Genomic DNA, 26,980 nt, shown 5'->3' with positions numbered 1-26,980 from the left:
CAAGGTCCTAGTGTACAGCACAAGGAACTCTACTCAACGTTATGAGGCAGCCCGGATGGGAGGGGAGTTTCAGGGAGAATGGACACACGTACACGTATGGCTGAGCTGCTCTGCTATGCACCCGAAACCACCACAATACTGTTAATCAGCTATACTCTCATAGAGAACAAAAAGCTAAAAAAAAGGCAGAACATAACTACCACAATTTAATCTCTCCCTTAGAGCCCTGGACGGTCTAGCAAGGCCATATTTATAAGTGTGAAGGTCACTGTTCTGCACACACCTGTGGCCAGGTATGGACTTGGATAAGACTATGAAGGAAGCCAGGTTTTCCTCAGCGCCTCACCCCTCTCACCTCTTCTATTTGGGTTCTCTGGCCCTCTTCAGATACCTCTCCTGCCTCGCAGCACTCCATCAAGACTATAAGCACCATGTAACTGAGACATTTTCTTCCCTTCCTCTGAATGCCATCCATCAAATGTTTGAGAGAGAAAGGATCGTAGAAACCAAATGTTCCAGATTTACAGCTGAGAAAACATATCCTCAGAGAAGATGTAAAGTGACCTGAAGGCCAGAGGTTAGGCCCCGGGGTCAGGACTCCCTCCACACCTCCGCAGCCCTCATGGGTGCACTGCCAGATGGCACGTCCAACAGATCTGGCTCCAGGGACAATGTTACCGTCATCAACCCGACAGTAACAGGAAAGGGACGCAGGCAGCACAGCAGACCTGAGACCAAGGCTGGGGGCAAGTCTGAACAGACGTGGATCATACCAAGGCGAAAGCCACCTTGTCTGACCACTTGACAGGTGAATTCTCAAGTACACAGAAGTCACCATGTACCTGTAAACAGCCTTTTGATGGGATGTCAATTTCTTGTCAGCTCAGTTTTTAAATTGTTACATTAATATTTAGCTTTTAATCTTTTCTAGCTCTTAAAAGCCAAGATTTAAACATCCCTAAAATTAACTCTTAGCCCCATCACTTCATGGTAAATAGATGGGGAAACAGTGGAAACAATGGCAGACTTTATTTTTCTGGGCTCCAAAATCACTGCAGATGGTGATTGCAGCCATGGAATTAAAAGATGCTTACTCCTTGAAAGAAAGTTATGACCAACCTAGACAGCATATTAAAAGGCAGAGACATTACTTTGCCAACAAAGGTCTGTCTAGTCAAAGCTATGGTTTTTCCAGTAGTCATGTATGGATGTGAGAGTTGGACTATAAAGAAAGCTGAACGCAGAAGAATTGATGCTTTTGAATCGTGGTGTTGGAGAAGACTCTTGAGAGTCCCTTGGACTGCAAGAAGATCCAACCAGTCCATCCTAAAGGAAATCAGTCCTGAATATTCATTGGAAGCACTGATGCTGAGGCTGAAGCTCCAATACTTTGGGCACCTGATGCGAAGAGCTGACTCATTTGAAAAGACCTGATGCTGGGAAAGATTGAGGGCAGGAGAAGGGAACAACAGAGGATGAGATGGTTGGATGGCATCACCGACTCAACAGACATGAGTTTGAGTAAGCTCCGGGAGTTGGTGATGGGCAGGGAAGGCTGGCATGCTGCAGTCCGTGGGGTCGCAAAAAGTCAGACACGACTGAGTGACTGAACCGGAACTGGAAAATTAACACATTATAAAATTTTATATTCAAATTATGATTTGTCTTCCCCCAAGTAAAGCCTCCTTTTAAATAAAACTGATATTTCACTTTTGCTTTGCTTCCATCAGCAACAAATGACTTTTCTTGAGAAAGTACCTTTCTTAGATTTATGTCTGCTACACAAATTCTCTCATGATATTGATTTTCTGCAAGTATTAAAAACAAGGCACATTTGCCTAAGACTGGAAGACAATTTTCAAATGTGTTGTAACTTTTAAAACATCTAGAAAATGACAATAACTGTTGTTGCAGTCCTATGCAGGTGACAGTTGTGGTTAATGACATATGGGATTTCATCCTAACCCTTAACAGTTTACATTCATATTTTCTTACTGCTTTAAGCAAAGCAAAATGAAACAAGAGATAAAGATCACTCCTAGAAGTAATAAAATTCTAAAGTGAAAGTGTTAGTTGCTTAGTCGTGTCTGACTCTTTGTGATCCCATGGACTGCAGCCCACCAGGCTTCTCTGACCATGGGATTTCCCAGGGAAAAATACTGGAGTGAGTTGCCATTTCCTTCTCCAGGGGCTCTTCCCAACCCAGGAATCAAACACAGGTCTCCCGCATTGCAGATGAATTCTTTACCGTATCAGCCACCAGGGAAGCCCAATAATATAGTCTAACATCTTGTTCACTTTACATGCGTGGAAGGCAACTTAAAAGACACTGAATTCAACTGAATGTATTTCAGGACTGCTTTTATTGGCACAAATGCCACAGGACTCTCGAGGCCCACTTCTCAGGCTCACCTGCACAGTGCCTCAGCATCCAGATGTCGGGAATTTCTGTGATCTATGATGATGATGTCATGGTGTTTGTCCAAGAAACAGGCGAGGGCAGTCTGAGCCTCCTTGGTAACTGTACACATAAACCCTGCTTTTTCACACGCCCTGCAGAATCCATTACACTGGTTATCTTCTTTGGTAAACACTAAAAGTACCTGAATCAAAAAAGCATGAACACTTCTTTAAAAAAAATAAAAAGGTGCTGTTAGAACTGTCATGTCTTAGAAGCCCCTAGAAAACTCCCAGGTGTTTTCAAAGCAAGTATACAGATGTAAGCATTACAATCTGTTGAGTAAATCCTTTTCCTCCATGTAACTCAGCAACGTTACTGCTCAGCTCCCTGAAACAAGTGCTATTCTAGTTGTTCTGAGTCTGGAAGTCAGAGCATGGGTCAAATGCTTATTTCTTTTGCTAATAAGCCCACTGGAAGAATTCAACAAAGACTTAAGTATTTCATCTTAAAACCAAATTGATCAAAACACAAATTTTAGTTAACAGGAAGTTAACTAGGTTAAGTCCTTAGATGGTAAACGCCAATATTTCAGTCAAGCTCTTAAAATACTTAATACTTTAAATAACATTTAAAGTATTAAATAATCTGACTCAAGACTTCATAATTCCTCCAAGTTGAAAAAAAAATATTATTTTGTTTGTAAGAGAGGAGATTCAAAGCAGACCAAAACGTGACACTCAAACCTGCTCATTTAGTGACACGGGAACAGCTCCAGGTGCAAGAGGCAGCTGGCTGTCCCTGTGCCCGGCCTGGGCAGGTGAGGCCCGCGGCTGCCTCTGCCCTGTGCGGCCAGGTCCCTGTGCCAACCTGGTACAGGCGTGCCGCCCCATTCCCCCTTCACACCCAGGCTGACCGGCCTCAGGAGAAGAGACTGCAAAGCCGACAGAAACCCTGTTCCTGAGGACTGGGTTCCTCTAAGCTTACTCGGGTGCACAAATACAACAAAAGCAAACAGCAAATTCTCACCAGTGCTTTTCACGTATTAAAAAGTCTAACAGTTTGTGTACGGGAGGCATCAGGTCACTTTGGAGCTTAATTTCAGTTGGTTATTTTGTTTAAGATTTTGGACTAGAAAATTTGCAGATAGTTTCTCTCTGCTGGAGCTGATTCAGTACCCTTGCATAGACTATGCTTTTACTCTGTTTTAGAAAATTTCAAACCTACAGGAAGTTATGAATGACAATGAATGCTAGTGACCCCCTCTTCTAATTTCATGAATTGGTAACATTTTACACCTTTGCTCTCTCTTTACACACACACACACACACACAATTATTATTATTTTTTTGCTGAACCTTTTAACTTTTAAAGTAGGTTGCAGACATTTCTTCATCTGTAAATACAGATGATTCATACAGAATAAATACAGAATAAATTCATCTATATTTCTAAGAAAAAAATATTCCCTGATATAACTGTAATACTGCTATCAAGTTCAGGGACTTTAACATGGATCCAACATTTTATCTAAAAGAGAAGATTATTTTCAGTGTATACCTTTAGATCCTTTCCCTCCCCATCTTAAGAGACAATTAAGGTGAGGATTATAGCGCTGTGTATTATTACCTGGAGTTGATCTGGATGAAATCTCATGGGGCCAAATTGCACATCAGCTATTGCTACCTGAAAGAAAAAGATCTGCTTAAAATTAAAAAGGAAAAAAAAAAAAAAGATAAACTTGCTTAAATGTTGCTCTCTCTAATCAGTGCCACAGATGAAAGTGAAATTTCTACTCTAGAGAGAAATTACATAAATACTTATTAGATGGAGGGAGCCCAGGTTTCTCCTTATAAACCCCAGGAAAGGTGGAGCACAGAGAAGGACAAATAAAATGTGTCTGCTCTCGGCTTTTCTTTTTCTAGCTGAGTGTGACTCTAAGTGAACTGCCCACCTTGAGCCTCAATTCCTCACTTGTTACAGAAATCAAGAGGCATATAATACAAAGAACCCCACAGATCAGGCACTGAACGAACACCGGGTCCTGCCATGTCTATTCCCATCTTTCCCCTGACGGACAATGAACCCTTACATCTAAAACGGCACAAAAATCATGAAATCCAGTGAGCAGAACCACAGGACATCAGAGCCAAAGACACCTTCCCTATACACAATGGTTATCAATAAATGCTTATTGGAAATTCCCCAGCAGTCCAGTGGTTAGGATTCCGCACTCTCACTGCTGGAGCCCAGGTTCGATCTCTGGTAGGGAAACCGTGATCCCACAAGCCACACAGAGGAAAAAAAAAAAAAAAAGCTTATCTACTTGAGAATTTAAAACCAACACACAAAGATAAATACAGTATCATTGGGGACTTCTCCGGTGGTCTGGTGGCTAAGACTCCACGTGGCCAATGCAGGGGGCCCAGGTTCGATCCCTGGTCAGAGAAGCAGATTCCACATGCTGCAACTAAGAATTTGCATGCCGCAAACATAAAAAAGATCCCATGTGCTGCAACTTAGGCACAGCACAGCCAAATAAATAAGTAAATTAATAATTTTTTAAAATACAATGTCATAACCAAACCCCAACAAGTAATAAGAATCACAGCACCAATGGAGAGCTCAGCATACCTGGGTGCTGCACCAAGGGCTGAACATATGCTATATCTCACTGCATCTCTGCAACCTTATATCTCACTGCATTTCTGCAACAAGCTGGGAGTTCACACTGGGAAACAGAGGTTCCAAGTACTTCGTTTAAGGCCACACAGTTGCTGGGACTGCGCCAACCAGTCTGTTTAGTTCTATAAACTGTGCTGCAAGCCCAGGGCCACTGGAAGGGCTGGGAAGTCTGTGGGCTACAAAAGGAGCACAAGGGAGGCGGGGTGGAGGCTGAAATCCAGCCCCAAGCCATGAGCCCCGGCCCTGGGCTGCTACCCGGAAGAACAGACACATTTTTGCAGTTTCTCCAGAAACACTGTGTGTGTTGGCAGGACTCCTACACTACTTGAGGCCTCTGGGTGATGGTACGATTTCAAACCAAAACCACAGCAGCAATAGAACTAGATCTGGAAACCTCACAAGATACTTCCTACCTGCCTGCCCAGGTCACAACTCTCCACTCAAGAAGTGATCTGCTGCTGCTGCTAAGTCGCTTCAGTCGTGTCCGACTCTGTGCAACTCCATAAATGGCAGCCCACCAGGCTTCCCCGTCCCTGGGATTCTCCAGGCAAGAACACTGGAGTGGGTTGCCATTTCCTTCTCCAATGCATGAAAGTGAAAAGTGAAAGTGAAGTCACTCAGTCGTGTCCGACTCTAGTGACCCCATGGACTGCAGCCTACCAGGCTCCTCCGTCCATGGGATTTTCCAGGCAAGAGTACTGGAGTGGGGTGCCACTGCCTTCTCCTATCCTACAGTAAATCCATGTAACAAAACCTGCGGAGTGATGGAGGACATCCGTGTCTATTTCTAACTGTGAGAAGCTGATATCTACTAATTATGGGACAAAGGCTCAGTCTCCTTACTTTGTAGGGACCTCATCTCTCAGAAGGTGTAAGAATGAGGGTCGCTGCTCCTCTAGACCCGAGACTGAGGACGGATCTCTGCAGTGTGAAGGAAGGGTGAGCACAGACATCCCATGGCACCGTCTCTCCTCCAGAGCTGGGTGGCCACAGGCCGGCCTCATTGGGAGCCACAGATGGATGCTGCCAGAATTTCTGAGAGATGATGATCCAGGAGGCCCCAAGAGAGTCTCAAGAGAGAGAGAGGCACTCTGTACAGTCACTCTCACAAGGCATTAGGAAGGAAGGCAAGAGGCACCAAGAGACACCAAAGAACAATGAGGTTTTTGTTGTTTTTTATTAAGAAATGAATGAAATCAAAGAACAAGAAATGATAGAAGCCTACTCCATGAAGAAGACAGTGAAGCCACTGAGGAAGAAGGAAGAAAATGACAGGAAAAAGAAGGAAAATTCATTTTGCTAATTTTCTACAGTGTTGAGAGGTGGAGTTTCATGAAAGAAAAGAGAAAACAGTCAACAGGAGGGCTGTGCCACCACCCAGGATAAAGCAGCTGCAACACTTGGGTCCTCTATGTGAACCACGGGCTGCAGCCTCTTACAAAGGATGCTCATGACATTTGCTGTGAAGGATCAAGGAGATAAAAAAATAAAGTCTCAAGGGGGAAGAAAAAGTACTTATGAATAGCATAAAAATATGTACCAGGTCACAAAGAAAACCTTAAAACATATTCCTAAAAGCAAAACTTGTACAGTTTTTATTTCCAACCATAAATCAATCAAACCAAAAATAAAAACATAAGAAATAGCCCCTCCCTGGAAATTTTAAAAATATTAACTCATGTAATTGCTGGATCAGAGAGGGGAATGCAAACTCTACCTATAGATTACTTGGAAAATAATAAAAACAAGAATATAATGTAACGAGGCCTACAGGATACTAGAAAATTTTACTCAGAGGTAAAACTTAGTCTTAGATCTTTCTGTCACAAAACAAGAATTAAGTAAATATACTATGCTTCCAATTCATTAAATTTGAGAAAATCAACAGTTTAAACTTTAGGAAGTGGGGGAGAGAACAATAAGTTATAGGCAATAATTAGTAAAACTTTAAAATGCTAATGACTAGCTTGATTTTTAAAAATACATATGTATTTGTATATAGTGTTGGTCACAAGCTGAAGGATAAGATAAAAATATGGGCAGCTAAGGGCAAAAGTCCTACTCCTCCTGGGAAAACAATTCTGAGGATATGGTCTTCACCAAAAGTGGATGAAGCAACTTTTACGAAGGACAATGTAACTTTATGATCTCAACTTATAAAAATAACTCACCATTGCATTAATTCTAAGAAAGAAAAGAAGCTCCAGATTATCTTTAAAGATCTTAGATTCCACCTCAATATAATTTTAGCAGTGTCATTTCAAACATTAATGTCTCAGCAATTCTATTTTGTCATGAACACTGACTGTATTTACTTAACTTGACTGCATTCTAACCTTACATCCTGTCTACGGGGTATGTCCGGCTCTCAGGACCTCTGTTGAGCGGTGTCCCGGCAGGGCCAGACAGCTACTTACCATTGCCCCCCCAAAATAACCACCACCAGGAAATCTGATGACATTACTCAGCAAGCAGACGTCAGCAGCTGGTCCTCAGAGAGTAAACAACTTCCCAAGAGCTCTGGATTAGGGGATCGGAATGACTAGAATTGGTGGATCCATTCTTTCTTTGTGTATCAAAATCAGAATCAAACTGACCTAATACTTCAGACCACGGCCCTCTTAATAATTTTTTATTTTTCACATTAATTTTAGAAGGGAATAGTCATTTTCAATTTTAATAACACGGCTATCAGCTTCGAAAGCAACTGATACTTTTAGGTAATATAAAAACAACAGTATATTTGTGGGCTTATATTAGTAATTATACAAGGGGCTGAGTTAGTCTTTCGGGTTTTTTAATATTTATATGTTTGTTAAGATTTATTGTTAAATTGGGATATTAGATTAGGATGATGTTTGTACTTTAATAGTTCAAAGTAATTTTTTGTTAATATGGCTCATGGAAGTCTAAAATAAATTATTATTAGACGCCTTGATGAACCACCTTTCAGTGGTTCTTTTGTTTGCCTAACTGACCTAACATCATGACACTGCAGGGCTAAGTTACCATGTTATGAATCTTGATCACAGTGGGAGAGGACAGGAAAGAGATATATAATTCCATCCTGTCTACATATTCTACTCCCCTGACCCTCCCTGTCCTGTCCCTTGCCTGCTTTTTTTCCCCCTGTAGCTTTAGTCCCCATTTCCCACACTACATATTTTGTTATCTTCTTATTAAAAGAGTGTCTCAAGATTTATCTGCCTTATTCATTGCTAAATTTCCAATACCCATAACAGTCCTTGGCACATGGTAGGCAGTCAAAAAATATTTCTGAATCAATGTTTACTCAACAGCTAATCTTTTTTAACCAATCATTTATCTAAAAATCATACTCATACAAGCTTATACATAACACAGGTACATAACACAGCACTTCCAGGTTTCAGAGTATTTTCACTTATTAAAGGAACACAAAGAAAGGGAGGAATCTTCGGAAAAGCCTGAACACCAGGAACCACAAAAGAATAATGTGATCTATCTTTTTCCTACATCCCCTTATTAAAAACCAAGTTATGCTGGGATCAATTTATATTAATTGTTTACAAACCCAGGAACTACAGTGAAGATGTAAATCAGGTTTTGTCTTCAGCCTAACTGTCCGTGCCCTCCAGGCTTGCGGGTGCAGCCAGTGGCTGGCTGTCTGCCTCTGCCTCTCCCAGCAGAGTGGCAACTTCATCAAAGGGGCACAGCCTGGGAAAGAGTCAGGTGTGTTCTTGGGTGGGAAGAGTCAAAGTTAGTTCTGACTTTTGTGGACCACAAGGCATGCTCAGAGCCAGGTACTAGGAGTGCAAAGACCAAATGCCCACCCTGTCCTTGAGTGGTAGCAGGGGAATACGTAAATGATGACAATGTGGTACAGGTTTAAAAGAGAAAGAAGGTGTCTCAAAGTGAAATTGAAGTCGCTCAGTCATGCCCAACTCTTTGCGACCCCATGGACTGTAGCCCACCAGGCTTCTCTGTCCATGGGATTCTCCAGGAAAGAATACTGGAGTGGGTTACCATTTCCTCCTCCAGGGGGGGTCTTCCCAACCCAGGGATCAAACCCAGTCTCCCTCATTGGAGGCAGACGCTTTAACCTGAGCCACCAGGGAATGTCCCTACCCTATGAGTAAGATAAGCTCATCAACTCCATTTTATTGATGACCAACTAAAGCGTCCCTCGAGGAGGAAATGGCAACCCACTCCAGTATTCTTGCCTGGAAAATCCCATGGACAGAGGAGCCTGGTGGGCTACAGTCCATGGGGTAGCAAAGAGTCAGACATGACTGAGCTACCACCACCACCACCAAACTGAAGCTTAGAGCAGTATGGTTAAAGCGCTGGTAATAGGCAATGGTGACAACTGGGTCCAATTCTTGGGAGCTTAATTCTCATGGTCTTTTCATGATCTACTGGGAAAGACACCTGACCGTAACCTGTATCTAACTGAAACAAGACAAGAACCTGGAAAGCAGCATCCGTCCACTCCACAAACCTTTGTCAGGCACCCACAAGGTATCAAATGGTTTCCCAAGCACTGGGCATTCAATAGAGACCAAATAACATCGCTACACAGCAGGGAGGGATCTGATGGAGAGTAAGTGGTCTGCTGTTTGGAATCAGTCAAGGAAGTCTCTCTGAGGTGGCACAGGGTGGCACTGTGGAAGGTGAGATTTGGACGAGGAGGAGTCAGCCATGCCAGGAATGAACGAGGGGGCACCAGGCAGAGCACAGGACTGGGGGTGGGAACAGGGAGACATGTGAGGAAAGGAAGGGGAGAGAGGGAAATGAGCTTAAGGCCAGGCAGGAGCTGTAAGATGCAGAGCTTTCTAAGCCGGGACAAGAAACTGGGGTTTTATTCTAAATTTCATGAAAAGCCACCAGGGAGTTTTACACAAGGTAATGATATGATCTAATTTTTGTTTTCTAAAAAGATCCCTTCAGCTACCTGTGGAGAAGAGTCAGTGAGAGGGTAAGAGGGGAGGCAGAGAGACATGAATAAAGCTCTTGGAGTAGTAGTCCAGGTAGGTAAGAGAAGATGCTTGCTTGGCCTGGTAGTTGCCATGGAGATGGGTAGGTGAATCTGGAATGTTTTGGAGATGGACTGATCAGGACTTGTTGATGAACAGAATACAACCAAATCCACTGATTCCCAGATCACAGCTGTCATATCTGACTAGAAGTTTTCTATCTGCATTGTGTAGACATCTGGGGTTCTGAAGCAGGGCATCCTGGTAGAAGCGGTGTGGATCTGCTTGGTCTTTTCCAGATCCACCCACAAGATGGCACCAAGAGCTACCCTGAGGCAAAGCTCCCTCCTAGCTTCTTCCCCTGGTCCTTGTCTCAGGGTAATCTAAACACTCCATGTGTGCGTACTAAGTTGCTTCAGTCATGTCCGACTCTTTGCGACCCCCTGGACTGTAGCCCACCAGGCTCCTCTGTCCATGGGATTCTCCAGGCAAGAACACCAGAGTGGGTTGCCATTTCCTCCCCCAAGGGATCTTTCCCACCCAGGGATCAAACTCGAATCTCTTCTGTCTCCTTCACTGGCAGGTGGGTTGTTTACCGCCACCTGGGAAACCCAATATCCACTTTCAATGTCCTAGTCTCTTCTCTCCGCTTACCTACTCTTAATTTGCCCTCCAGTCAATTTACACAGCACATATTTACAAGAAGCCTTTTATGTGTTACCTCAATTGGATTCCAAAATCAAGTTACAGGCTACAGTGAAACTGTTCAGGCTCTTTTTTCCCCAAACCCCATAGTGTTGGGCAAAAAATGGTGTGTGGATTAAATGAGCTATTTAAAGAGCTTAACACAGTTCCTGACAGTGAGTAATGTGCAGTGAATTCTAAATATCTACAGAAAAGGCTTTCCAAGAAGTTTTGCTATGAAAGTATACTTTTACTAACACACACACACACAAAGGCATTTTTAAAACTATATTTTTCCAAACAGCTATTTCTTGCAGAGCACTCAAGTAATTGCTAGTAAGAACCATGAACATCATAATACCTTGAAATACTGTACAAAATAGGACCCACTTCTTAAATATTAATGTAGTCGGTACAGGGGACAAATCAAGGTTTTCTTGAAACCCTCGAAGAGGACTGACTGCCTCTGAAGGTGAAAACAGAAAGAACCAACCCAGAAAAAAATGAGGCTAGCCAACTGAAGGATAACCCAATCCATGTGCCTCTCTTTAACTGTGTCACTGAAATTTAAGAATCCCTCAAATCCAACAGCAGAAATCTGAGATGTAACATCACGGAGGCCAGACGAGAGTCTACTTCTCACCCATGCATACCTGCTTAGTCGCTCAGTTGTGTCGGACTCTTTGCAACCCTCTAGACTGTAGCTTGTCAGGCTCCTCTGTCCATGGGATTTTTCAGGCAAGAATACAGGAGTGGGTTGCCATTTCCTTCTCCAGGGAATCTTCCTAACTCTCCCGTGTCTCCTTCACTGCAGGCAGATTCTTTACCTGCTGAGTCATCAGGGAAGCCCACTTCTCCCCCATATCCTCCTAAAAGAGGAGAATGACCACTTGTATGAACTGGTCAGAACAAGAAGAAGGTTATACAGGCTGCCGGGGAGTGCAAAGAGAGACGCTGAGAACTCAGTGTTATTGACTCAGCTCCCTCCCAGAGAAAACTTGAATCCAGAAGGCATGGATGACGTGCATTCAAGAGGATATTCCTGACCAAAGATTAGTAAGTTAGCATCTTGCCTCTGTCTGGGACAAGTCTATTTCCGGCATATTTTCATGAACAGGTCATGTTTATTGCGCACCCAGCACACTCAGACAGCAGTCCACCTTGTTCAGAAGGCCCTCAGCTGCCTGCCTGCTAGCTGACCACACCAGCCATCCCGAAGCAAACACCAGCCCAGGTTTTACCAGGTTAGCTTCATAAACCTCAATGCTCTCTGAAGTGGGTTACACTGAGAATGAAAACCCACACAACAAAATGAATTCTCCACTATCACCCAAGCTTCCCTTCACCAGTATTCCTGAGGTGGGAGAGAGAGGGGTTTGAACTCTGACCTCTCTCCCCTCAAAAAACGGTAACTTTAGGCAAGTTTCTTCGTTTTGCTAAGTCTCGCCTGGGAAAAGCAGTGGCTGTGAAGCAGAAATGAGTAGCAGATTCGCAGCTCTCTGCATGCTGCCGGCATAGAGCCATTATCACTAGTGAAAGGGGCTGCGTGCACATTCGCAGTGCCCCTCACCTGCTTCCAGAGCAAGGACGAAATCCTTACTAGGTGTGGAAGCTAAACATGCAGGTGTCGGCAGGAGAGTGGGCTTCCAAACTGAAAGCTATTTGAAAAAGACACAGAGTTAACACTGCTCATCCTCACCTCCTTCCTGTGTTAAATCATCAGACACCCTGAACGCAGCAGTTCTCAACCCGAGGTTACTGTTGAAACCATCTCCCAGTCCTCTTTTACGAGGGCTATCCAGAGAGTCTCAGTAATGGGCCGACATGGTTTTGTTTAACAAATAATACTGGTTTCTTTAAAACTTTCTTTTGGAACATTTTTCACTAATTATGTCTAATTCCAAATTTCAAATAACCAGCTCAGAAAAATCCAGGAAGAGGTCCTTTTCGGTTTGGAAAACTGAACTCTACTCTGAGTTTCAGAAGAGAAACCACTGGGACAAGAGGGAGGTATATATTAAATAGTGAAGACAGTAACACTATCAATGAGTTGAGGAACCCGTGGGGCAGATGAAAGCCTTGGATCCAGGATGGGGGTTCAGCATGGGGGTTGAGGGGAGAATGGCTAGAGAGCCTTGGCCCTAAGTCATGGAAAATCCCTGCAGTGCTCACAGCGGCAAACAGCCCAGGCGAGAGGCTCCCTGGGGAGGCTGTCTTCTCCCAGGGCTGCTTCTTCCTAATGGTTTTAAGCTAAAATCTTGACCAGAAGTTGTCTTATTTTTATTTTAAAAATGCATATTTATAGCCTCCAAACTACATATATATATATATATTTAATAATTTTATTTTTGGCTGTGTGGGTCTTCATTGCTGCACGGGCTTTTCTCTAGTTGAGTGGGGGCTACTCTCTAGTTGTGGTCCGCAGGCTTCGCATTGCTGTGGTTTCTCTTGCAGAGCACAGTCTCTAGGCACGCGGGCTTCGGCAGCTGCAGCTCCTGGGCTCTAGGGCACAGGCTCAACAGTTCTTTGCCTTTTCTAGACTACCAAGCAGTTGGAATCACACAAGTATGTACCTTTTCCAGACTGGCTTCTTTGACTTAGTAATATGTATTTAAGGTTCTTCCGTGACTTTTTTGTGGCTTGATAACTCATTTCTTTTCAGTACTAACTAATATTCCACTGTCTGTACCACAGTTTACCCTTTCACCTACTGAAGGACACCTCAGTTGCTTCTAAGTTTTGACAATTATGAATAAAGCTGCTAAAAACATCCTTGTGCAGGTGTCTGCGTAGTGTACATTTTCAACTCCTTTGGGTAAATACAAGGAGAGCAAATGCTAGATCTATGACAGGAGTCTGTTTAGTTTTGTAAGAGGCTGCCAATCTGTCTTCCAAAGTGGCTGCCATTCTACATTCCCTCCAGCACTGTTTACATTTCCCACCCCTCCCCGGCCCGTTGCACCACATCCTTGTCAGCATTTGGTGTTGTCAGTGTTCCAGATTTTGGCCATTTAAATAGGTGTGGAGCAGTATCTTACTCTTGTTATAATCTACATTTCCCCTGACACATGATGGGGTGCATCTTTTCATATGCTTATCTGCTATCTGTATATCTTTGGTGAGGTGTCTGTTAAGGCCTTTGGCTCATTTTTTAACCAGATTTTTATTTTCTTTTCTTTCTTAATTGGAGTATAGTTGTTTCACAATGTTGTGTTAGGTCTTGCTGTAGAGCAAAGTGAACCAGTTGTACATATACTTATCTCCCCTCTTCCTTGGATTTCCTTCCCATTTAGGTGACCACAGAGCACTGAGTAGAGTTCCTTGTGCTATGCAGTAGGTTCCCATTAGCTATCTATTTTATACATAGTAGTGTGTACATGTCAATCCCAGATTGTTCACTTTTAATTATCGAGTTTTTAAGACTTGTTTATATATTTTGGACATCAGACACTCTCTGACATAAATTGCAGCAATATCTTTTTTCAATCCATCTCCTAGAATAATGGAAATAAAAACAAACGGGACCTAATTAAACTCAAAAACTTTCACACAGTAAAGGAAACCATGAACAAAATAAAAAGACAATCCACAGAATGGGAGAAAATATTGGAAAACAGTACAACCGACATGGGATTAGTCTCCAAAATTTACAAACAGGTCATGGGCCTTAATATTTAAAAAAAAAAAAAATTAAAAAAATGGGCAGAAGACCTGAATAGACATATCCAAAGAAGACAGATGGGCAAGAGGCACATGAAAATATACTCAATATCACTAATTATTAGAGAAATGCAAATCAAAACTACAATGAGATAGCAGCTCACACCAGTCAGAATGGCCATCATCAAAAAATCTACAAACAATAAATGCTGGAGAAGGTGTGGAGAAAAGGGAACCCTCCTAGAATGTTAGTGGGAATGTAAATTGGTACACTCTCCATGCAGAATAGTATGGAGGTATCTTTAAAAACTAAAAATAGAGCTACCATACTGATCCAACAACCCCACTCTTGGGCGTATACCCAGAGAAAAACATGTGAAAGGACACACGCACCTAATGTTCACTGCAGCACTGTCTACAAGCCAAGACACAGGGCAACCTACACGCCCACTGACAGCTGAACCGACAAAGATGTGATACATCTACAACAGAGTTCTACTCAGCCACTGAAAAAAGAATGGAAATAATGCCATTTGCAGCAACACAGATGGAACACAGATGGACCAGAGAATTATCATACTAAGTCAGCCAGACAGAGAAAGACAAATATTATATGATATTGCTTACATGTAGAATCTAAAAAAATAAAAAAATTAAAACAAACTTATTTATAAAACAGACTGACAGATTTACAGAAAAAACTTACGGTTACCAGGGAGGAAAGGGAAAGAGGAGGGACAGACTGGGAGTTTGGGACTGAAATGTACATACTGCTATATTTAGAAGAGATAAAAGAACTATGGTACAGCACAGAGAACTTTGGTCAATATTCTGTCATAACCTAAATGGGAAAAGAATTTGGAAAAGAATAGATACATGTTTATGTATATGTATAAATTAATAACTTTGCTGTACACCTGAAAAAAAAATTCTTAATTAACTATAATATAAAATACAAATTTTAAAAATGTTTGGTAGAATTCACCAATAAAACAATATGGGCCTGGGGTTTTCTGTTTTGGAAGGTTACTGACTACTGACCCAATTTCTTCAGTAGATAGGTCTATTCAGATCTATTTCTTTTCACGTGAGTTTTGGAAGATACTGTCTTCTCAAAGAATTGGTCCATTTCATCCAGGTAATCAAAGTGTGAGCACAGAGCTGTGAAAGTATTCTTTTACTATCCTTTCAATTTCCATGAGATCTGTAGTGAAGTCTCCTCTTTCATTTCTGAAATTAGTAATTTGTATCTTCTCTTTTGTATCTTGTATCTTTTCTATCTTGTATCTTTTGTAGTTAGTCTTCCACAGAGGCTAATACATTTTACTGATCTTTTCAAAGAACCAGCTTTTGGTGTCAAGGCTTTTCTCTACTGATGTCTTGTTTTCAATTTCACTGATTTCAGTTCTTGTTGTTCGGGTGCTCAGTTGTGTCTGACTCTTTGCAACCTCATGAACTGCTGCACACCAAGCTTCCCTGTCTGTCACTATCTCCCGAAGTTTGCTCAAATTCATGTCCATTGAGTCAGTGATGCCATCCAACCATCTCGTCCTCTGTTGTCCTCTTCTCCTCTTGCCCTCAGTCTTTCCCAGCATCAGGGCTTTTTCCAACGAGTCAGCTCGTCGCATCAGGTATTGTATTGACCACGTAAGGTGTTGCATCAAAGTACTGGAGCTTCAGCTTCAACATCAATCTTTCCAATGAATATTCAGGACTGAATTCCTTTAGGATTAACTGGTTTGATCTCCTTGCTGTCCAAGGGGCTTTCAAGAGTCTTCTCCAGCATCACAATTTGAAGGCATCAATTCTTCAGCACTCAGCTTTCTTTATGGTCCAGCTCTCACATCTGTACATGACTACTGGAAAAACCAAAGCTTTGACCATAGGGACCTTTGTCAGCAAAGTGATAGCTCTGCTTTGTAATATGCTGTCCAAGTTTGGCATACATTTTCTTCCAAGGAGCAAGTGGCTTTTAGTTCCGTGGCTGCAGTCACCATTCGCAGTGATTTTGGAGCCCCAGAAAATAAAATGTGTCACTATCTCCCCATTCATTTGCCATGAAGTGATGGGACCGGATGCCATGATCTTAGTTTTCTGAATGTTGAGTTTTAAGGCAGCTTTTTCATTCTCCTCTTTCACCCTCATCAAGAGGCTCTCTAGTTCCTCTTTGCTTTCTGCCATTAGAGTGGTGTCATCTGCATATCTGAGGTTGTTGATATTTCTCCCAGAAATCTTGATTCCAGCTTGTTGAGTCTTCCAGCCTGGCATTTAGCATGATGTACTGTGCATATAAGTTAAATAAGCAGGGTGACAATATACAGCCTTGATGTACTCCTTTCCCAATTTGGAACCAGTCCATTGTTTTATGTCCGGTTCTAACTGTTGCTCCTGACCTGCATACAGGTTTCTCGGGAGGTAGGTAAGGTAGTCTGGTATTCCCATCTCTTTCAGAATTTTCCACAGTTTGTTGTGACCCACATAGTCAAAGGCTTCAGCATGGTGAATGAAGCAAAAATAGATATATTTTTGGAATTCCCTTGCTTTTTCTACGATTCAATGTATGTTGGCAATTTGATCTCTGGTTCCTTTGCCTTTCTAAACCCAGTTTGTACATCTGGAAGTTCTCAGTTCACGTACTGTTGAAGCCTAGATTAAAGGATTTTGATCATTACCTTGCTAGCATGTGAAATGTGTGCAATTGTTGGTAGTTTGAACATTCTCTGGCATTGCCTTTCTTTGAGACTGGAATGAAAACTGGGCTCTTCCAGTCCTGTGACCACTACTGAGTTCTCCAATTCGCTAGCATATTGAATGCATCACTTTAACAGCATCATCTTTTAGGATTTTAAATAGCTCAGCTGGAATTCCATCACCTCCACTAGCCTTGTTCATAGTAACGCTTCCTAAGACCCACTTGACTTCACACTCCAGGATGTCTAGCTCTAGGTGAGTGACACCATCGTGGTTATCCGGGCCATTAAGACCTTTTTTCTATAGTTCTTCTGTGCATTCTTGCCACCTCTTCTTAATATCTTCTGTTTCTGATAGGTCCTTGCCATTTCTGTCCCTTATTGTGCCCATCTTTGTGTAAAATGTCCCCTGGATATCACCAATTTTCTTGAAGAGATCTCTAGCCTTTCCCACTTTATTGTTTTCCTCTATTTGACTGCACTGTTCACTTAAGAAGGCTTTCTCATGTCTCCCTGCTATTCTCTGGAACTCTGAATTCAGTTAGGTGTATCTTTCCCCTTCTCTTTTGCCTTTAGCTTCTCCTCTTTCCTCAGCTATTTGTAGGGCCTCCTCAGACAACCACTTTGCCTTCTTGTATTTCTTTTTCTCAGGGATGGTTTTGGTCACCACCTCCTGTACAATGTTACAAACCTCCACTTATACTTTTTCAGGCACTCTGTCTACCATATCTAATCACTTGAATCTATTTGTCACCTCCACTATATAATCATTAGGTCACACCTGAATGGTCTAGTGGTTTTCCCTACTTTCTTCAATTTAAGCCTGCATTTTGCAATAAGGAGCTGATGATCTGAGCCACAGTCAGCTCCAGGTCTTGTTTTTGCTGACTGTAAAGAGCTTCTCCATCTTCAGCTGCAAAGAATATACTAATTCTTATTGTTTTTCTTTGGCTTACTTTGGATTTAATTTGCTCTTCTTTTCCTCTAAGTTTAGATAACTGATTTTAGATCTTTCTTCTTTTCCAACATGTGCGTTCAATGCCACAAAATTTTCTCCATGCACTGCTTTTGCTACAGCCCACAGATTTTGATAAACTACATTATCATTCTCATTCAGCTCAAAATATTTGAAAATTTATCTTGAAATTTCTTGTTTGACCCATGTATTACTTAGAAGTATATTATTTAATCTCCGATTATTTGGGGATTTTCCAGCTACCTTTATGTTATTCATTTCTAGTTTAATTCCACCATGGTTGGAGGCCAGACATGGTTTGATTTCTAGTCTTTGAAATCTGTTAAGATGTTGTGGCCCAGAATGTGGTTCTAATAAGTGTTCCACAAGAGCTTAAGAAAAATGTGTATTCTGATACTGCTGGATGAAGTAGTCAATAGATGTCAATTTTATCCAATTGACTGATGGTCCTATTGAGTTCAGGGCTTCTCAAGTGGCACAGTGGTAAAGAATCTGCCAGTTAATGAAGGAGACACAGGTTCAATCCCTGGGTCAGGAAGATCCCCTGGAGAAGGAAATGGCAACCCACTCCAGAATTCTTGCCTGGAAAAATCCCATGGACAGAGGAGGCTGGCAGGCTACATGTAGTTCATGGAGTCACAAAGAGCTGGACATGGCTGAGCACACACTATTGAGTTCAACTATGTCCTTACATAGATTTTTGCCTGCTAGATTTGTCCATTTCTAAAAGATTGGTGCTGAAGTTCCCTACTATGTTAATCCACTATCTCTCCTTGCAGTTCCACTGGTTTTTGTCTGATGCAGTCTGATGCTCTGTTGCTGGGAGCATATATATTAAGAACTGTTATGTCTTCTAGGAGAGTTGATCTCTCCATCATATGTAGTGCCTCTGTTCAGCTTTACTCATTAAAAGCTTCCCTGGTGGCTCAGATGGTAAAGAATCTGCCTGCAATGCAGGAGACCCAGGTTTGATCCCTGGTCAGGAAGATCCCCTAAAGAAGGGAATGGCAACCCACTCCAGTGTTCTTGCCTGGAGAATTCCATGGACAGAGGGGCCTGGGAGGCTAGGGGTTGCAGAATTGGACACGACTGAGTGATTAACACACAGCTTTAGTTGTTAGGTCAGAGTGTTGACTTCCAAACACCTTATGTACAGAACTGGAAACCAGAAGTCCAATACATTTTGAATAAAATTACGTGCAGGAAGTCTCAAATTATTATCCAAATATACTTGTTAGATGACAGTAGCCATAACTGTATAAGCATTTTGGAAAGTAGGAAGTGTCTAAGGGGATGTGCATCTCTGAAATGCTGCAGAGAGGCCAACCTAGAACCATCTTCCCTGGGCCCACTCCCTGCTTCCTCTGACAGGTGATGGGGCTGCAGGAAGCAGGCAAACGGTCCTTATTAGTGCCTTCAAAGCAACCACTGGTTAATAACCACTGTGATTTGAAGGTGTTATTTTAAGCATTTTACACTTTAATATGCTAGACTGTTATTTATGCGTGGTAGTTTAGTCAGTTTCAGTTATGCTTTAGGAAATAAGTTCAGCGTTTTGAGTTCACTTATAACGAATTGTAATCTTTCCCATTCGAAATAGTAAGAAATGACTCCTACTTGAAATTTTCACTTAGAGTATGTGATGTTCAGGAACCAACTATTAAGGTTAAGCCAAAACTGCCTATGCATACCCTACGTTCCAGAGGTGAGAATTTTGGGTCTATTCACAAAGATCTTTAGGGGACATGTGCAAAGATGTTTGTCCAGGGTTATACAGTGGCAAGGAGTTACAAGTGATATGGATATATCTAACTGGGGGACAGTAATATGATAGACCCTTTTTCGTTTTGCTGCACCAGGATCTTAGTTCCCCAGCCAGGGATTGAACCCATTCCCCCTGCAGTGGAAGCACAGAGTCCCAACCACTGGACCACCAGGAAGTTCAATGTCACAGATCTTAGAAGCATATGCTAAGTGAAAAAAGAAAACAGAATGAGATCTGGAATACAGCACTATTTATATAAATTAAAATAAGTATGTAACAAAACATATTTTCTAAGAATACATAAAAACAAAATGACACACAGTAAATACATTAGAACAGTCACCTGCGGTAGGCAGGGAGGGGGTGGAGAGCCAAATAAAGACAAGCCAAACAACAAAACGAGAGAGGAACCTTGGGAAATACTCAAGGATTTTTAAACACGAAAAGCAATAACCAAGCTTCCCTGGTGGTTCAGTGGTAAAGAATCTGCCTGCCAATGCAGGAGGCACAGGTCAGATCCCTGATCTGGGAAGCTCCTACAAGTTGTGGAGCAACTAAGCCCAAGCACCACAACTATTGAGCCTGTGCTCTAGAGCCCGGGAGCCGCAACTACTGAGCCCACGTGCCTCAGCTGCTGAAGACCACGTGCTTCAGCTGCTGAAGACCATGTGCCTGGAGCCTGTGCTCCACAACAAGAGAAGCCACCACCACGAGAAGCCCGCGCACCGCAACTAGACAGTAACCCCCCCCATTCAACTACAGAAAAGCCCCCACAGCAACAGATCCAGCACAGACCAAACAAATAGTAAAATAAATAAAAATTATTTTTTAAAAAGTAATAACCATAAAGAAAAAGACTAATAAATTAGATTTTTTAATTAGGAGTGTTGTTCATCAAAAGACCCTAGTCTGAGACTGAAAAGGTTAAGTAACAGAATGTATTTGCAAAACATATAACTGAGAAAGGATGCATACCCATAATATATAAAGAATGCCTGAAGATCAGCAAGACAAAACTAGACAACCGGACTGCAGAGAGTCTTGCACAGGCGGATGATGTTAATACACTAGGAACTGGGAAGGATAATTCAGTCCTCTGTGTCGGAATTCCAACCAGGAAAAGAAAGTGAGCTCATCAAGAATTTTAAGTTTTAACAATTTTATAAGAATGTATGTAAGCAGGAAATTTGAACAGATATTTTAAACCTTATAAAACATAAACAAATGTCATTAGCTAAAATCTCTTCTATTTTAAGAGAGTTCTTGAGAGAAAATGGAAAAAGCATCTGCATTGACAATTTGTGTATCTACAAGGGGAAATGAGTTACTTATGCAATTACTACACAGTAGAAAGCTTTGTTTCCATAGAGATTATGACACAACTGATTTAGGCCTTAAATTAGAATATTCCGATTTGAATTGAGAAATGATCTTTTTGTCTAAATGAATAGTGTATTCAGTGCGAATAGAAGCTCTGCACATCTGCTGATATCATTTCCTCTGCACTTCAGTAATAATTAATAATGAGAATACATCCACACAAGTCCTAAAAATGAATTCATACCCCTAAAGTTTCACAAGTGCCTGAAAATATACAGGGAATGACACATTTCTACAGGATGTACGAAAATACATAAAGAACTAACATAAAACATTTCAAGATGTCTTCCTGCTCATTTCACATCTATTACATTTAAACAGTCTTGTGAACAGCAAGACCAAAAATGTCAATTCTGTCTTCCTTCTGTCATCACTACCTGAATATAACAGATAAACTATACTGTGGGAGATGGGAGGGGTAAGGAATGCATATTAATCCAAAGCACAAAAATATCAGAATGTTAAGTTTCAAAAGGAATGAAACATCATACGAGCCATAAATACAGTATGTGTAAAATCCTTCAATGGCCCCACACTGCTCAAGGTAAAGCCTGGACTCTCTGTTATGGCATTCAAGGCTCCTGCAGTGCTTAAAGCCTGAACTTCAACTGCCCCAATCTCTCAGAACTCCTTGAAAGTCCACGTCCAGGTCACTCATTTGGTGTGGCACATTCCTGACTTCTTCCTCTTCTCCCCTAATTCCTCCCCATCTTTCTAAACTGTATCAAGGGGAAACCCTACCTACACCTCTGGCCCCAACCTCCATCTGGATGAAGTGTCACACATCAATGTGTTTCCAAGGCATCCTGGGTTTATCTCCATCATAGTGGGATTATTCTGAGTTCTATTCACTTTTTTTTTTTAAATTTTATTTTATTTTTAAACTTTACAATATTGTATTGGTTTTGCCAAACATCGAAATGAATCTGCCACAGGTATACATGTGTTCCCCATCCTGAACCCTCCTCCCTCCTCCCTCCCCATACCATCCCTCACTTTAAAAAAACTGGAATCTAAGAAAGTAGAGCGCTTGGTAACTGCTGAATCAACTAATGAATTCTGAACTCAATTACTAAATGACTGAAATCCCCAATATTGCCCCATGTTTCCATATTAAATGTTCCTAAAGGAAATACCTAAGAAAATAAAGGATGAACAACAATCCCAGATGTTAGAGTAATATCAAGATGGACTAGGTTTCCTGATAGGCTTCCTGATAAGTCACTCTGCTCTTTTTCTAATTTCACTGTGAGATCTTTCCAGCTGAATGTATATTCCATCTCACTCTCAAAGGTCTCCAAAGCAACAATCCAATCTTTAGTTTTGTTACTGGTAAGTATATTCTCAATTAGTCCAATAGTCAAACTAAGTTCTGCTTGATTAGATTCTTGTCTTGCTGCTGCTCTGGGCATTTTGGCTCTCCAGTTGAACTGCTCTTGTCAACCCCTTTTGTTGAGGTATCATAGAAAGGGCCTGACCTCCTTTTGAAAAATTGTTTTCCATTAAATTATAACATATAATAAGTGAAAAATAGCATTGGTTTTGAGCATGCATAATGGAGTCTCAAAAGAAAGCATGATATAAAAAAACAGGAAGTAAGCCTTCTCTACATCAATCAAAGGCACGATTTTCCTATAAAAATGTTAGGATATGACCATGTGACTTGTGGAAAAATGTGTAAGAAAAATCAATAAATAAAAGCAAAAATATTTTGGAGACTAATAACAAATTTTGAATGTGTACCTATATACACTCAAAATATCTTTATATATCAAAGTAAATAAAACTTGAATTTTATCATACTGATCTAATAGTGTAGGAAAACTTTCCCAATAAAAAGACTTATTAGAGAAAGTATTAGAGGGGACTTCCCTGGTGGTCCAGTGGCTAAGCACTCCCATGTGCGCTAACCACAGAGGGCCTGGGTTCTATCCCTGATCAGGGCACTAGATCCCACATGCCGCAACTAAGACTTGGTGCAGCCAAATAAATCAAAAAAAAATTTTTTTAATGAAAAAGTGTTAAAATATCAAACATACATGGCAGTGATAAGGAATAAATCTCAAACATGAAGTTATATTCATAAATCAGCCTCAGAAAATAAATGACGGCAGACCACTTCTATAAGTAGCTACTTTCATTTATTCTACATTAATTTTTCACAAACAATTTTTAGTAAACAGGTGGCTGAAGGATTTTGGGAAACACACAGATTCCTAGCACACTGAAGACTTTTTCCAGAGAAAGACACTATGGGATCCATGGTGGGGCTAGCTTAATTTATCATACCATAGTTTGTCTGAAAAAGGACTTTCAACAGAAAAGAACAAAAAGTCTGAATATGTGGTTTTGTTTTCATGGCCATTTAACTTGGATTAGCTCTATGCACTGCCAGGCAGAGCAATCACTTCAGGGCATCTGAACTGTGGTGGGTCTGAAGTCAGGGCCCCACAGGAATCACGGAAGATCTGCTCACAGAGGTGAATGTGCCTGCGGAAAGGGGATTCAGAAGGAAGTGCTGATAGTGAATGAAATGCATGAAAGAAATGTGGGAAGAGTTTTATCTCTATGGCCCTTCTGGAGGTGAACACTGGAGAGTCTGATATTCCAGTGAGCCAACCGTTTGCGTCTGCAACTGGTATGTTGAATATGCCAGGCTCTTGTGCAGGGTAACCAAAAGTGACTTTAAATCTTTTTCCCACTTTAAACCTGTTAATGGAAAGAGTACTTCCTCTATTCCTAAAATGAAAATGTCTGTGTCTGTATCTGTGAATTGTGTTGTTCAGTCGCTCAGTTGTGACCGACTCTTTCCAATCCTACAGATTGTAGCCTGCCAGGCTCCTTTATCCATGGGATTTCCCAGGCAAGAATACTGGAGTGGATTGCCATGCCCTCCTCCAGGGGATCTTCCCAAGCCAGGGATCAAACTCCCATCTCTTTTGTCTCCTGCATTGGCAGACGGGTTCTTTACCACTGAGCCACCAGGGAAGCCCAAAACAAAGATAAGTCTTGTAAAATTTTCTGCCCTCTCTTTTTTTTTTTCTTTCATAATTGAGATTTTATTGGTTGTTTTGAGGATCAGTACATAGACATTTCAATTTGTATGCAATTCTTCACATATGTACCAAAAATCTAAAAAATCATGTAGTTGTATTTCTTAACAGTTATTCCAGTGACTTTTCAGCTTAAAATTTGGAGCAAATTTTCCTTAACAGGATATTAAGTACCAATACCTTCAAATATTGATATGCTGTTACATCCTAAGTCCCACTGATTCACATTTTAATATCATATACAGTACATACTCAAACTGTCAATCGTTCACAGCACATTACAGAAGTAACTAGGAAAACTGGACCACCACAACCAAAGATGTTATAGGGTGCACAAAATCCTGACCAGGGGAGCCAAGATCAAGGAGTGAGTGGTTTGCTGTAGGAAATACTACTACCAAAACAATATGGGAAGAGAAGTAATTTAAAGTGTTCAAGACATTAAATGCACAACTGACTCCAAACTGCCATTCATTATGCTTTGTATTATAGGATATAAAAGCTACCTCCCCATCTATGGAATGTTAAGCTGACACCCAAGACAATCAAAGCCTCCCGTATTCAATATCCCGCTATTTTCTGGTTGTACCAAAAAATAAGCAACCAGCAAGTGATTTCACCTCTAATAAAAAGCATTTACACTTAAAAAATGGGATAAGGTGGGATTCCCTCCTTTTTAAAAATGTTTTTAGAGCTACTAAAAAACCTGCATCTACAAAATAGTTGATAAAAATATTCCTCTGGATTGTACAAGAAGGGAACAGGGACCACTGAGAGGACTGGGTGTGGTATGAGTCAGACTTGGCTTCTTCTGCTTCATCAGAGGTGGGCTCTCCTCCTTTTCAGTCTCTCCATTTTTTGCAAGTAAGTTTTCGTTAGTCTCTTAGTTGGCCACTTCCGCCTGTTTTCCCTTTGCTTCTCTTTTTCCTTTTGTTTGCACTTATCTGTCTGAAGACTCATCCTTTCCCACCGCCTTTTTTGGCTTCATTTCCACTTTTGCAGGAGCCGGTTTAGGCCAATCTCCTCTTGGGCTCCTCCTTTGTGACCTTCCTCTCAGATATCATGGCGCAGGGCAGGTGCCTGAAGGCCGCAGCTCACCGAGAGGCTTTGCAAAGCAGAGTAGCCTGACCGCTGCCTCTCCTCCCCGCTGCCAAAGCTGCTAGGACCCATGGTGGGGGCGGTGGGAGAACCAGATCTGCCCTTTCTATCCTAATCCTAGAGTTGCATTTTGTTAGTTTCCTAGGGCTGCTGTAACAAGTGACCACAAACTAGATGGCTTAAAACAACAGCAAGGCATTCTCTCATGGTTCAGGAGACTACAAGTCCAAAATCAAGGTGTCAGCAGGGTTGGTTCCTTCTGCAGGATCTGAGGGAGAAGCCATCTCACGGCTCTCTCCTAGTTTCTGGTGGTGGCCGGAAGTCCTTGGCTGTGGCTGTGTCACTCCCATCTCTGCCTTGGCCATGGCAAGGCCTTCTTAGAAGGACAACAGTCATTGGATTTAGGGCCCACCCAAATCCAATATGGGGCATCCCAGGTGGTGCTAGTGTTAAAAAACCCATCTGCCAATGCAGGAGGCATAAGAGACCTGGATTTGATCCCTGGGTGGGGAGGATCCCCTGGAGGAGGGCATGGCAACCCACTCTAGTACTCTTGCCTGGGAAATCCCATGGACAGAGGAGCCTGGCAGGCTACAGTCCACAGGGTCACAAAAAGTTGGATACAACTGAAATGACTGAGCACACATAATCCAGTATGACCTTAAGGAACTAATTACACCTGCAAAGACAATTTTGAAGTCAGTCACAGTCTGAGGTTCCAGTGGACATTCATTCTGAGGACACTACTCAACCCAGTACACTAAGTCACTCGTATAGCCTCAATTTAGTAATTAAAAATGGTCAGTCTACTTCATTCACATAAAGCGCAAACCTGGCAAAACTAATCTGTAGTATATTTTGGCAGGGAGGTAGTTGCAGGGGGGAGGGGGGAGGCAGTGGGTGACTGAAAGAGAATACCAGGAAGCCTCATGGGTTCCTGGAATGTTCTAGCTCTTGATTGGGATGCTGGTTATTACATTTACCAAATTCATCAGGTCGTACATTTCTGAGTTACGCATTAACTGCATTAACTTTCAAAAAGAGTTTAGGTACTTTAACAAGAAAACCACCCGTCCAGCAGCTTAACAGCTCTTCAGTTTTCGGCTGAGGTAGGTTCTCTCTCCCCAAGCAGGGCAGGGTCGGCAGCATGCCTCCAGGGAAGGGGTGTCACTCCTCCCCCCCCACCTCCTCCCCTACTTGCCAGCTGCTTCTTGGAGGCAGGGAGCGAAGGACCAGAGAGGAGGTCTCCCCTGACTGGTACTATTCGCCCATCTCTCACTCTAGGAGCATGCTGAGTTTTAAAAGCTTTTTCTCTCAAGGAGGCAGAGTTTTGTGGTTTCTCTGGGGTGTCCGACTGTGTTCCTCCCACTGCAGTGCCTCTGCTGTTAGGGATCCATATCAGTGGAGTATGTGATTCGACTGATGACCTCCAATTTCCACTTATATTTACTGACATGATAGTCTGTGGCCTTAGTTTCATCAGTTAGTTCTGTTACCCTTTGTAGAGACTGTTTATTTTCCTTTGTGTGTATATTTTGATATTTAGGTTTATAATCTAGTAGTTACTTTTATTAATAGCTGGAAAACATCTTTCTTTGGAGGGTATCCCCATGAGGAATGATGCAATTAAGGTATT

At 41.8% G+C, this 26,980-nt stretch overlaps 1 protein-coding gene across 5 annotated transcripts in view; it reads right to left on the bottom strand.

The window, feature by feature from the left end:
• Positions 1-26,980, bottom strand: part of PDE8A (phosphodiesterase 8A) — a 144,063-nt gene that overhangs the window by 64,024 nt on the left and 53,059 nt on the right. For 3 of the 5 annotated variants that reach the window (XM_055555572.1, XM_055555571.1, XM_055555573.1), the window contains exons 2-3: positions 4,028-4,084; positions 2,413-2,603 (exon numbers count right to left, since the gene is read on the bottom strand). In XM_055555572.1, coding sequence (XP_055411547.1) covers positions 2,413-2,603; positions 4,028-4,084 — 248 coding nt within the window. Of the gene's footprint in view, positions 1-2,412; positions 2,604-4,027; positions 4,100-26,980 lie in introns of all 5 variants that reach the window. The other 2 variants (XM_055555574.1, XM_055555569.1) reach the window with 1 other exon arrangement.

The sequence above is a fragment of the Bubalus kerabau genome, chromosome 19, assembly GCF_029407905.1.
Source record: "Bubalus kerabau isolate K-KA32 ecotype Philippines breed swamp buffalo chromosome 19, PCC_UOA_SB_1v2, whole genome shotgun sequence".
NCBI classification, from domain to species: Eukaryota; Metazoa; Chordata; class Mammalia; order Artiodactyla; family Bovidae; genus Bubalus; species Bubalus kerabau.
Note: the sequence above shows the minus strand (reverse complement) of the source record. Positions and strands in the feature narration are given on the sequence as shown.